At 45.9% G+C, this 12,276-nt stretch overlaps 1 protein-coding gene across 1 annotated transcript in view; it reads left to right on the top strand.

The window, feature by feature from the left end:
• LOC119962011 (bile salt export pump-like) overlaps positions 1-12,276 on the top strand; it is a 138,597-nt gene that overhangs the window by 59,881 nt on the left and 66,440 nt on the right. Inside the window, 5 exon segments of the mRNA XM_038789760.1 lie at positions 6,174-6,298; positions 6,624-6,798; positions 7,863-7,976; positions 8,066-8,176; positions 10,650-10,775. Coding sequence (XP_038645688.1) covers positions 6,174-6,298; positions 6,624-6,798; positions 7,863-7,976; positions 8,066-8,176; positions 10,650-10,775 — 651 coding nt within the window.

Here is a 12,276-nt window from a genome sequence, read left to right as displayed (position 1 = left end):
TGAAGTGGAAAGTGCAAGTTTGATATTTACTATTGGTCTTTTTCTGCTGAGTGTTGACTGGGTATGTGTATGTATTGGGAAGAGTATTCACTTTCAAAGATCAGGAGCTGGATTCTCTGATCGTCGACGGCAAAATCGCGTTCGGCGATAGGCTGGAGAAACCACGTTTACGCTGGAATCGGGGGCGGTGCCATTTTTTGCGATGCTCCGCCCCTCAAAAGCGGTGTACTCGGGGAGTATGCCGCATGCCGAATGGACGGCTCAGCACGTCAACTGAGGCCTTCCCCGATGCTCCGCCCCCAATGGGCTGGGTCCATGATGGCATCACTCGCGTGTACTCACATTGTTCGGGGACCTTGCATGGCGGCTGCGGTCTGTGTCCAGCACCGCCACCCAAACAAGTGCCAGAATGTGGCAACTAGGGGCTTTTCACAATAACTTCATTGGAAGCCTACTTGTGACAATAAGCGATTTTCATTTAATTTCATTTCATTTCAGTTTCATTTCATTTCATGGGGTAGCCATTCCACTTGCAGGGGGTGCTTCGGCGGGAGCTTGGGGGCTGGTGGGGGGTGGTCTGAGAGTGATAATGCTGGTTACAGGGGGGCAGTTTTTGGCAGGCCGGGTCCGCGCGCACCCGGTGCCATGTTGCGCAGCCTGCTACCACAGGCCGCCGCCGTGCACATGGCATATCTGCATGTAAAGCTGGGGGCTGCTAGCCCCTCACTGGACGGAGGATCGGTGCGGGGGTGGCGCCAACTTTCTGGCCATAAGACCAGACGGATCCTGCAGACATAGCTGCAGGATCGGAGAATCCAGCCCCAGTACTCTAGGACCCTTTACAATGACCAGGCGTTATTGATAGTTTGAACCTGGAAGGTCAATGTTGGTTGAGGCACAGGTGAAGAATTGAAGATACCTCGCAAGTTTAGGAAGGTCACACAAGATGAGTACGAAAAAGACTAAAAAAGCAAAGTATTGTAGATTCTGGAAATCTGATGTAAAAACCAGATCGGCCAGTACCAATAAGAGAGAGAGGCAGAGTTAACATTTCAGGACGATGATCCTTTGTCAGAACTTTTCTACTTTTCCCTTCAACCTAAACCGCTTGTGGGGAGGGGATTTTCGGCTGCGATTTTCAGGGGGCGGGATAGGCAGCGGAAAATCCCACAGAAGTACCAAGTCGCATTTTATGCTGGCGGGTTTTCCTGTTGCAATTGTTCCCGCCCCCAATGATGCAACGGGTGTCCCGACATACATATATATAAGTATATAAGATATACTTCAATATAATTATCAGGCCTTTACGCCTGATCGTTCCCCACCCCCTTAAGTTGTCCATTCATGTTGGCATTCCCTCGCACCACCAAGAAGCGGAACTGCTGCCCATGACATGCACATAGTGAGCAGAACCTGCCAGAGCTGCACAGGTGAGTGCATCACCACGGGGGGAAGATCATGCATAATCAGTACCCTACCTCTGCCTGGGCACTGCCTCTTGGCACTGTCCTCTGGTACTGCTCCCTGCATCGTCCAGGCACTTTCCCCTCACACTGTGCTGGGAGCAATGCAAGAGACAGCATCCGGGAAGTGCAAGGGATCGTGCCAGGGAGGCTTCCATGGTGGTAGAATTACATAGAAGTTGAGGGGAATGGGGAGGAGTTCCATGGAGGAAAGAGGAAAGCGTTCCATTGTGGATGGAGGTTCCATGATGGAGAGGGTTCCATGGTTCATGGGGAGTAGTTCCATGATGGAGAGGTTCCATGGAGGCGGGAGGGGGGGGGGGGGGGGTGGATATTTCAGGGCACCCCCAATCTTTCAAATATCCAAGTTGCTAGTGGAGTGTCGTGGGACCCAGCCCTTAACTTTTTAATTCAAATATTCCTAAAAATATGGCAAAGGAAGCCACCCTTCATAACAGCGGCTTCCACCTCATTTTTCCCACCCACTGTGCCATGGAGAAAGTTCTGCCCGACAACTCTATTTCTCGCTTGGCAGGTGATAGGAGTCCCGTTGAGTTTTTCCAGAAATTCTGACTTTTAGGTGGGTGAAAATGAGTATTTAATTGGAAGTGGTACAAGTTAATTACAAATCAGACTTGATAATTTGTAGGTTGATTCATTTTAAGTTCGATGTGAAAGAGTAACCAAATACTGAGGGCGAAATTCTCCGCCCCCCACGACGGGTGGGAGAATAGCGGGAGGGCCTTCCCGACTTTTTTGACGCCCTCCCGCTATTCTCCCACCCCCCCGCCGAAATCCCGACACGAATCGCTGCCGCCGTTTTTTTACGGCCGGCAGCGATTCACAGCTGTTAGAAGGGCCGAAGTCCCAGCCCTTTACGACCTTTTTACGAACGGCAAACACACCTGGTCCTGCCGTTCGTAAAAACGTCGTGACTACCTGGAAAAAAATAACCATGGCACCGATTGGCACGGCAGTACCACGGCCGTGCCAAGGGTGCCATGGGCCCGCGATCGGTGCCCACCGATCGCGGGCAGCGGGCCCGATGCCCGCGCACTATTTGTCCTTCCGCCGCCCCGCAGTATCAATACGCGGGGCGGCTGAGGGGCAACCCGGACCGCGCATGCGCGGGTTTCGCGCAAAAACGCGATGACGTCACCCGCGCACGCGCGGGTGGAGTCTTCCCATCTGCGCATGCGCGGCTGACGTCATATGACGCGTCAGCCGGCGCTAAGTCCGACAAGCGGGCTTAACGATTTTCGTTAAGCCCGACTTGTCGGAGCCTCCGACGTCGGGCTGCTAGCCCCGACGGGGGACCAGAATCGGTCCCCCGTCGGGAAGGGGCGCGATGCCGTAAAACCCGCCCGGGTTTTACGGCAGTTTGACGATTTCTCCCGTTTTGGGAGAATTTCGCCCTGAGGGTTTCAGGAAGGCAACGGCAGTGAGAAGGAAATAGAAAAGCAGAATAATTCTAATGGATCTAGAGAAAATCATAGTTCCTCAATGTGGAAATATTCAAAAACAGGGTGAATAATACGAGCTGCTATGCTCAGAGATGCGACATATTGTACCATAATAGTTCATTGGTTCAGCTACAAAAAAATAAAACTGTCAAAGAACAAAGAAAATCACAGCACAGGAACAGGCCCTTCGACCCTCCAAACCTGCACTGACCATGCTGCCCATCTGAGCTAAAACCCCCTCCCCTTCCGGGGACCATATCCCTCTATTCCCATCCTATTCATTTAGCTGTTTTAGCTGTTGTTTGAATGTTAGACGAGCAGGAAGATAATTTTGTTACAGTTGTTCAATTATCCCATTGTAGATAAAATAGCATAAAATCTTTTTGAGTTCATGAAACTTGTTGAGGTTATATTGGTACTAGTCATTTTAACATTAGCCCAGGTGTCTGGATTTTATCCCACTCTACATAAATTCTTGTTTTTTAATGCATCAAAGTTACCTTTCATAATCCAACCCATAATACTGCAGTAGTTTAAATGCTGAGTTTTATGTGCCTGGTCCATTACTGCCGTCAGTAGATACTTTAAAGCGACTCCTGCAAACCAAACACTTGAAGCAGGATAACAAGCGAGGGAAGGTGTTCGTGTGCACAATCTGGCAGCATGTAAAGCAGCCCTGTTGCATCAATTAGGCATATTGATTATAACGTATCTCACACCTCAGTGAGATCAACAGAGAATGTGAAACTGAAAGAAATTACACTTCGCTCAGTTTCACAAGCCATGCAACATCTGTTCCAATACTCAAGCAGAAGTGCATAGTTATGCAATTCTCCAATCTCAGTTAGTAAGACCCAGTTGACAATAGACAGCTACTAGTTTGGGAAAGCCCGGAATTTGAGACTGATCCTGACAAATGTCAAATTGTCCTATTCCTTTTACTCACTTCTCTCTTTTCCTGAAGAGCCCATGCTCAAGACAAATGCTCTTCAAGGCAACCGCAATCATTTTAATAAATTAAAAAATGGCATAGCTCACCTCAATGCATAGCACTCCTTAATGCCTGCCAGAACACATTTTCTCAGAATCCAGGCATTTAGATAGGCAGCAGTTACCTTTTAGCTGCATCGGATCACACCAAGACATCCAAAGTACAAGCCAAAGGTACTGACCATAAAACATCCCTGAATGCTTAGGACATAATACTGCACATAATCACTCTGATCACCACACTCCACAACATCTTTCTAATAACAAAGATCTTGTGCAATTTTTAAATAAAAACTCTTAAACAGAGGGCATATACCTTTGCTTGGTTGGACTCTCGCTTCAGATACCTGGACATAAAGTTACATTGAAAATGATCTTGACAATTAATTGAAAAGATAGGCCTTTAAGCCCCTTAAACCTGTTCGGTCATTTAATTAGATCATGGTTAATCTGCACCTCAACTCTATTTACCTGACTTTGATCCATATCTTTTGATATCAATACTCATTAAAATCTGTCAGTCTCAATATTGCAAATTTAAACTGAGCCTGTATTTACTGCCTTTTGGAAGAAAAGAGGTGGAATTTTCCAGCCCCCTGTCACGGGTTTAATGGTGGGCAAGGTGGCACAATGCAGCAGGTACTCAGAAATCTATTTTGTACTGGCGCAAAATTATGGCGGGTAGGTCTACTCCCAGTTTCCATGGCGAGTCACAGGTCCCACCAGTGGCTAGTGTAAAAACTATTTATATCCTGATCCTGCTAATGTGATGCAAATGAAGGCCCAATCACAACCCCCCACCCACCCTCCCCTGACTACCCCCACCACCACACACAATCTCCCGCAATGCCAATGGTCCAGTACACATTTGGACTAACATGGCGTGTAAAAGTCGGCACTTACCTTAAGAAGGCCTCGGGCGGCTTGTGGAGCTGAGCAGCACATGGAGGTCTCCTGAGGGTGGACTCTGGAACACCGTGTACTGGGTGGGGGGGAGCATAAGCCACGTAGATCTCCATGCAGAAGCTTCCAGGAGGTGGTTGTTTTTGGTGTATTTCACTTCCTTGAGGGCTTGAATGCTCAACCAGCAAATTCTTCGAGAGTTCAAATCATCAAACTGCAGGTGGAAGGCCACAGGAGGTAGTGCTGGTCAGTGAGGATCAGTGCTGGGTGGGAAATGATGGGAAGATGAGGAGTGAAGAGGTGGAGTGAATGTGAATCTCAGAGGGGTATGGGGAGATTGGTGCTGGTATGGGAAAGAGAGGGATTCAGCAGCGGCTTGCAATGGATGAGCTAGTATGTTGTTTTGCGGGCTGCGAGGGCTTGTATAGAGGTGTGGATGGGTACGGGGAGGGGGGTGGTCAAGGAGAGGGGGGTGGAGTCACTGGTGATTCCTGTGGGTCAAACCAAGTGTACCAGTGATAAAGAGGGAATAGTGTTGGTTAACGGTGGAAGTGGGAGCCAGTAGGGTGGGTGGGTGAGGGGGCAGTGATTATGTGAAGGGTGCCGAGGGGTGTTGGTGGGAATGTGAAAAGTGACTCGGATTCAGGAATGTCGGAAGGCTGAGGGGGGTAAGTCTATTGAAACTGGGGAGGAATTTTTGGGACTAAAGGGGACCACCTCTACATTTACTTGGATAGGATAGAAGGGGGAGAGTTGAAGAGTGTTGGTGGGGAGGTTGAATGTGATTCCTGTGGGAGTCAATAGTTATGGGAGAGAGAATGTGGGTGATGGGGCAAGTGGAAAGGTGTTCTGAAGTTACTTCCAATTTCATGCAGTCTCATTTTTGCTGATAACTTTATCTAATTAATTTAAATTTAAAATCCATATCCATAAACATTTGATAGACAGCCACAAAAAATATCAACCAGATTAGTAGGCATGACCTATCCTTCACAAGTCCATGATCAGTTCGTACATGTTCAAATGCTCAATCACTCAATCCCTAATAATAGTTTCTAGTAACTCCCTTGCCAATGATATTCATCTGACAGGTCTTTACTTTCCTGGTTCCACCCTCCCCACTGTCATAAATCATTGCATTTGTAGTCACAAATGAAATTTGTTGTAAATGACTGAAAATGCTATTAATTAATTTTCTAAAGGCTTCTATGTAGGGGTTCAATTTGATATATATGTGCAGAATCCATTATAATGCAAACTATTGAATATTTAAATCAACCTGCATACAACGGCATGTTTTAATAGAGAACATGGTTGGTGTATTGGAATAATATTAACTATAATTGTTTTACAGTCTGTCTCAAAACTGACTGGGCTTGGATTAAAGGCTTATGCTAAAGCTGGTGCTGTCGCAGATGAAGTACTTTCATCCATACGAACAGTGGCTGCGTTCAGTGGTGAGAAAAAAGAGGTGGAAAGGTTAGTTACCATGGTACAATTGTTCTTTTACATATTGTATCAATTATTAATAAAAAAAGATAAAAGCTATTTGATACATACAATGAAGCCTGTATCAAAGATTGCAAATCCATAATCCGAATAATAGGTCAGGATTTATACTGACAAACATAAGAAAGACGAGGAGATGACCCAAGCTTCAGAATTTATTTAAGCTGTTTTTAACATTTCCTAATGTCCTATTTTGGATATTAGGAAATGTTTTTAAAAAAACATTCTGCAAAATAAAATAATATGCTCTCGAAATAATTATTCATTATTTATTATTTCAAAATCTATTATACAGGTATGATAAAAACTTGGTCTACGCTCAACGCTGGGGTGTTAGGAAAGGCATGATCGTGGGATTTTTCACGGGCTATGTTTGGATGATAATCTTCTTATGCTATGCTCTAGCATTTTGGTACGGGTCTCGGCTGGTCATAGAACAGAATGAATATACACCCGGAGGTCTTTTACAGGTATATTTATAGAAAAATGTCCAATTGTTAATTGACATGTAATGAAGTCGTAATGAATATAAAAGAAAACTTCAGACCAAAAATAAATCGGGTAGAATGGTAGCTTCTTGCCCACAGGATCAGTCATAATCTGATTGATGGGAGGAGTAGGATAAAAGGGCATAATAGCCTACTCCTGCTTCTAATTCCCATACTCAAAGGTGTAAAACTTGCTTTGCAGATCAGCTGCTTTAATTTTTAATGTATTACTTTTAAGATATAGTTTTGAACAAGCCACGTTTCATATTTACTTGGATAAATACAGTGGTAGTGTAATTAACTACCAAGTGTTTTTGGTTTAAAAATCATCAAATCTGAAATGGGGTACTCCAAAATCAGGTTGCGATCTGTCACGCTCCTCCCTCAAAGTTTACTGACAACGTCCAAGTGTCCAGGGTGCCTGCCTGAAACAGGCATTCGGCATACTGATTATGCAAATCAGTGTCCTTTTAAGGCCCCTTCACCACACTCAACATTGACTTGGCAGAGCATAAACTGAGTGTGCTCCATTCAGTTTTCCTGGTCCACAACGCCTTAACTAGCATTCCTTCCAGAGACTTCTGGAGGCTCCCCATAAGTCGTAAAGTAAGCTTCTTGTTCTGTGCTACAGGAAGATTGTTCCTCTCGGCTCCTCTCAAGTATTTTAGGTTGTTGTTAGTCCTGCTCACCTCTCCACCCCCTCCCAGGAGTTATCTACGAACTGGTTCAATGTCAGAGCTGACCAAATTTCCTAAGGGCCTAACCGAAGGCCTGATTGGCATCTGCAGCTTTCTGGGTTTGGAGGAGGCCTGAGGCTCAGCTTGCAGCAAGTTTTGCTGCACATCTTTAGCCGCAGTGTCCATGTCATGTCAATTCTGGCAGCACACAAATTTTTCCTCCAAAAATTGTGAGTTAGCGCAGTCTCATCATTTGAAAGATTTTTGAAATCCATTTTTCAATACCAGCTATTATTTCCCAATTTTATCAATATTCATACATCAATGTTGAATTTAGAGTGAGCTTCAAATTGTATTATTTTATTTTAGGTGTTCCTGGGAGTACTAGTAGCTGCTATGAATCTTGGTCAGGCTTCACCTTGTTTGGAGACATTTGCCTCTGGGCGTGGAGCTGCCACAAATATATTTGAAACTATAGACCGAGTGAGTTCAAGTATTATTTTTCAGGTCTTTGGTTCAGATTAAAATGGTGCGAACTCAGCAAACTAGAATAATAAACTAATTCTTCTTAGGAGCCTGAGATTGACTGCATGTCAGAAGAAGGATACAAGCTGAATAAAGTAAAAGGTGATATTGAATTCCACAATGTGACCTTCAATTATCCCTCCAGGCCAGAAGTCAAGGTATTCTCTGAAACATGTTTTTATTTATTTACACAATACAGGTGGCACATGCTCTGCAGTCAGAGTGAAATAAGGGTGCAAGTGCTTAAACTAATGTGATGTTAAGTAAAATCATAAACATTTTCATAGCATGTCGATTCTGAATTTTATTGATATCGTCAGCATTCATGACATTATTACACCAGTAATACACTACAAATGATCGAGGTTTGGCACATTTTGCTGGTTATATGACATTAATGCATTAAAAGTGAGCTTCATGTGAAAAGATGAAAATGATAGATGGGAATATTGCCACTGGTTCATCCAGCCTGCCCCATATTGTTGCAATGCCACATGTATCCCAACGCAGGTATTCCCCATCCACCCAGAGCCACTTGATCTCCTCGGAGAATAAAAAATCAGGAAAAATCTCAGGACCTTAGTGAAGAGAGCCTGGGATATTTCCTTTGCAGCCTCATTCAGCAATCAAGCCAGTCCAAGTCCTTCCATGATGTTGTGCATTTATGATGTCACATTGACTAGTATTTATTTAATTGGATACTCACCTCTTGTACAAGATAATCTTTCTCCTAGTCAAGAACAAATCTACCTCTGAGTACAGGGATTTTCGAGTCCCCCGTGGTTTAATGATAAGTGGTGCAGAGGGGCTCGGGGGGCGGGATAATATGATGGGAACTAAAGGGTTTCCTACCGGTGTAAAATGGCAGCAGATTTCTTTTTCCACTCATCATGGCGGGTTGCCAGAGGCTGATGGGAAACTGATTTTCATCCTGCTAATGGGATGCAGGTGAAGGTCTAACCAGAACTGCATTCCCACCGCCCAATGTTCTGTGCTGCCAGCGGGGACTCATGCTGGCCCAGAACACATCTGGAGCAACTTGAGTCAGACTTACCTGATGAAGGCTTGGGGCAGCTCGCAAAGATCCAAAGACAAGATTGAGGCCTCCAGCGACCTGACCCTGGATCACCAAGTGCTGAAGTGGGTGACTTTGCATCAATGACGTGGATATTCTGACTTCAGGATCCTCAAGGAGGTGGATCTTCTATGTTCTACGGTGGGTCAGCTGATGTCTGGGCGCATTTTAAAACTGGTGCCTAGATATGACGGTGTGGCACTTGCCTTCCAATCTGCCCTGCCATATAAAAAGGTGGGAAATCTCCATTTTCATAATTAATGTTGTGGGAGTCACACGGTACTGCACGTAAATACTGGCTTCCACAGTGGGAAACATCCCCACCCCCGCCAGGGAACCTAGTCCCAGAAAGGAAAATTCCACCCAAGATAGCATTCTCAAACCAACGAGCAGGAGGTGTCTTCCAGATATAAAGGAAGGCATGGGGCGGGATTCTCCGTGGGCTAACGTCAAAATCTCAAAACGTTATTGGGCGGAGAATAGGTTCTGATGCTAAAATCACAGCAGGCGCTGATTTGACGCCAAATCGCAATTCTTTATCACTTTGATGGCGCCGTCAATGTGGTCCGGAACGCACCGTTTGCATGTCATTAGCGGGCCGGACCTGGTGTTCGTGAAAGTCCACGGGCAGGATTCTCCGAGCACCCGCCATGTCGGAGAATTGCCATGGGGGGCATAGTGAATCCTGCCCCCGCCGGCTGCCGGGGATTTGGCAGGGACAGGAATCACGCCGCGCCGGTCAGCGGCGCTGGCAGCGCCCCCCTCCCCCCCCGGTGATTCTCTGGCCCACGATGGGCCGAGTGGTCGCCCGTTTTCGGCCGGTCCCGCCGGCATAAATTAGAGTCGGTACTTACCGCCAGGACCTAGCTGCGCGGGCGGCCTCCTGGATCCTCGGGGGGCGCGGAGGGATCTGGCCCCAGGAGGTGCCCCCACGGTGGCCTGGCCCGCAATCAGGAGCCACCGATCCGCGGACGGACCTGTGCCGTGAGGGCACTCTATTCCTCCGCACCGGCGGCTGTAGCGGTCCGCCATGGCCAGTGCGGAGACAAACCCCTCTGCGCATGCGCATGCATTCCGCACCTTTGGGGCAGGCCAATGCCGGAGTGGTTCACGCCACTCCTCGGCGCCGGGACCCCCCACCCCATCAGGTAGGGGAGAATCCCACCCCATGAATTCTGCATTGGCGTTAACACTTTATTTTTATGTGAAACCCACACATCAGGCTGGATTCCGCACTGGCGGGATTCTCTGTTGTGCCGGCAGCACACCCCCACCCGTGGATTTCCCGACGACGTGGGGCTGCCCACAATGGGAGACCCCATTGGCCGGCTGGGGGAACAGAGAATCCCGCACATTGACCTTCCCTAAGTACCTTCTCACAGCATTATGGATGTGTTTGTTACCATGTTGCCCCATAAATTAAATTTAAAATAAATGAATATTTAAAGAATATTCAAAATCACCTCCATTACAAATCTTCTCTTTGTATGTATGTATATATATTATTCATTTATTTTACTCATGCAGGTTATGACTTGCCTTTATACATTTTTCAGATTCTTGACCGGCTCAGTATGGTGATTAAGGCCAGTGAAACAACAGCCTTTGTTGGACCGAGTGGGTCTGGTAAAAGCTCCACAGTACAGCTCATTCAGAGATTCTATGATCCTAAACAAGGAATGGTATGCTTTCAAATTGTTTTCAAAAGTTATAAATAAATACTAAAGCATTTTTTATGATTGCCTGCCTTCTATATGGATAAACATTTCCTATAGCTTACAGGCATTGTCATTTGGGATATTATAGGTTGCCACATATGCTATTCCTTTCTCAACTGCAGATGTTCGCTTTCTATTCAGTCCTGCAATATTCAGCATGCATCGAAAAACCATTTCCCTCCCTCAGGTTACTATCTTGTTAAAGTTTCTGATTTTGACTTTACTCTGTGGTTGATTGCTCACTGGAAATGTTATCACTTGCAGCCACTGGTGTAAATCTGCTATGACCATAACTTCATTGCAGTGTTAATATAAACCTACTTGTGACACTAATAAAGATTATTATTAGTTCTTTTCTGCATTGGGGTCATCATATGTAGGTCAAGCTCCCGGAGAAACAATATAAGAACTAAGAGCACCTAACTGAGATCACACTGGCTTGTCTGAGGGTATACTGCAAGGCATACGGCCTCTGAGTTTTGAGATTTCTCAGAAGATATTTTATTGGCCCACATCAGAGAAAGGAGGGAGGAGAGTTATTTGGTAGCACGGTAGCATTGTGGATAGCACAATTGCTTCACAGCTCCAGGGTCCCAGGTTCGATTCCCGGCTTGGGTCACTGTCTGTGCGAAGTCTGCATATTCTCACCGTGTGTGCGTGGGTTTCCTGGGTGCTCCGGTTTCCTCCCACAGGCCAAAGATGTGCGGGTTAGGTGGACTGGCCATGCTAAATTGCCCATAGTGTCCAAAATTGCCCTTAGTGTTGGGTGGGGTTGCTGGGTTGTGGGGATAAGGTGGAGGTGTGGACCTTGGGTGGGGTGCTATTTCCAAGGGCCGGTGCAGACTCGATGGGCCGAGTGGCCTCCTTCTGCACTGTAAATTCTATGATTCTATGTATCGATGGAAGGAGGCCAAACAAAAGATGCCTTAAGCACAGTAAAAGGATAAAGCGTAGCAACTATGTGCTGGAGAAGGTTGAACAACCTCTGAAGCTACCGAGGTAGGAGAAGGTAGTCAGACCTCATAACAGTGCAGTGTGAGAAGCATATTTCACATTTGATTTCATCTTACCTTTAGTCGAGCGAACACCAATTATAAATTACCAGAAGTATTCACAAGAAACCTCTTTCTTTTACAATAAGGGTGGTTTCACTTAACTAAACATGAATTCAAGCAGCAAAGACCTCATAGTTCTACATAACTTGGACAAAGATTCAAGTCTAATGATAGATTATCGTATCTACCTCTCAGCTAGATTTAAAAGGTTCCATCATTTCTTCGCCTTTTGGCTAAGATCAAGAGTAGGAACAAGTGTGAGATCAGGTGCAATGCATGTTCTTGTCAGCTTGGATCTTGTATGTCTCTCTTGTGTGCACTATGAATTGGGTTCAATTTGAATTTGAATCGTTCTTTGGAGAAAGGAAGGAAATGGATTCGGGGCTTGCTCCATCCACTCTGCACATTGC

This window comes from Scyliorhinus canicula, chromosome 2, assembly GCF_902713615.1.
Source record: "Scyliorhinus canicula chromosome 2, sScyCan1.1, whole genome shotgun sequence".
In the NCBI taxonomy this organism is placed as follows: Eukaryota; Metazoa; Chordata; class Chondrichthyes; order Carcharhiniformes; family Scyliorhinidae; genus Scyliorhinus; species Scyliorhinus canicula.
This window is presented reverse-complemented; position numbering and strand designations above follow the sequence as displayed.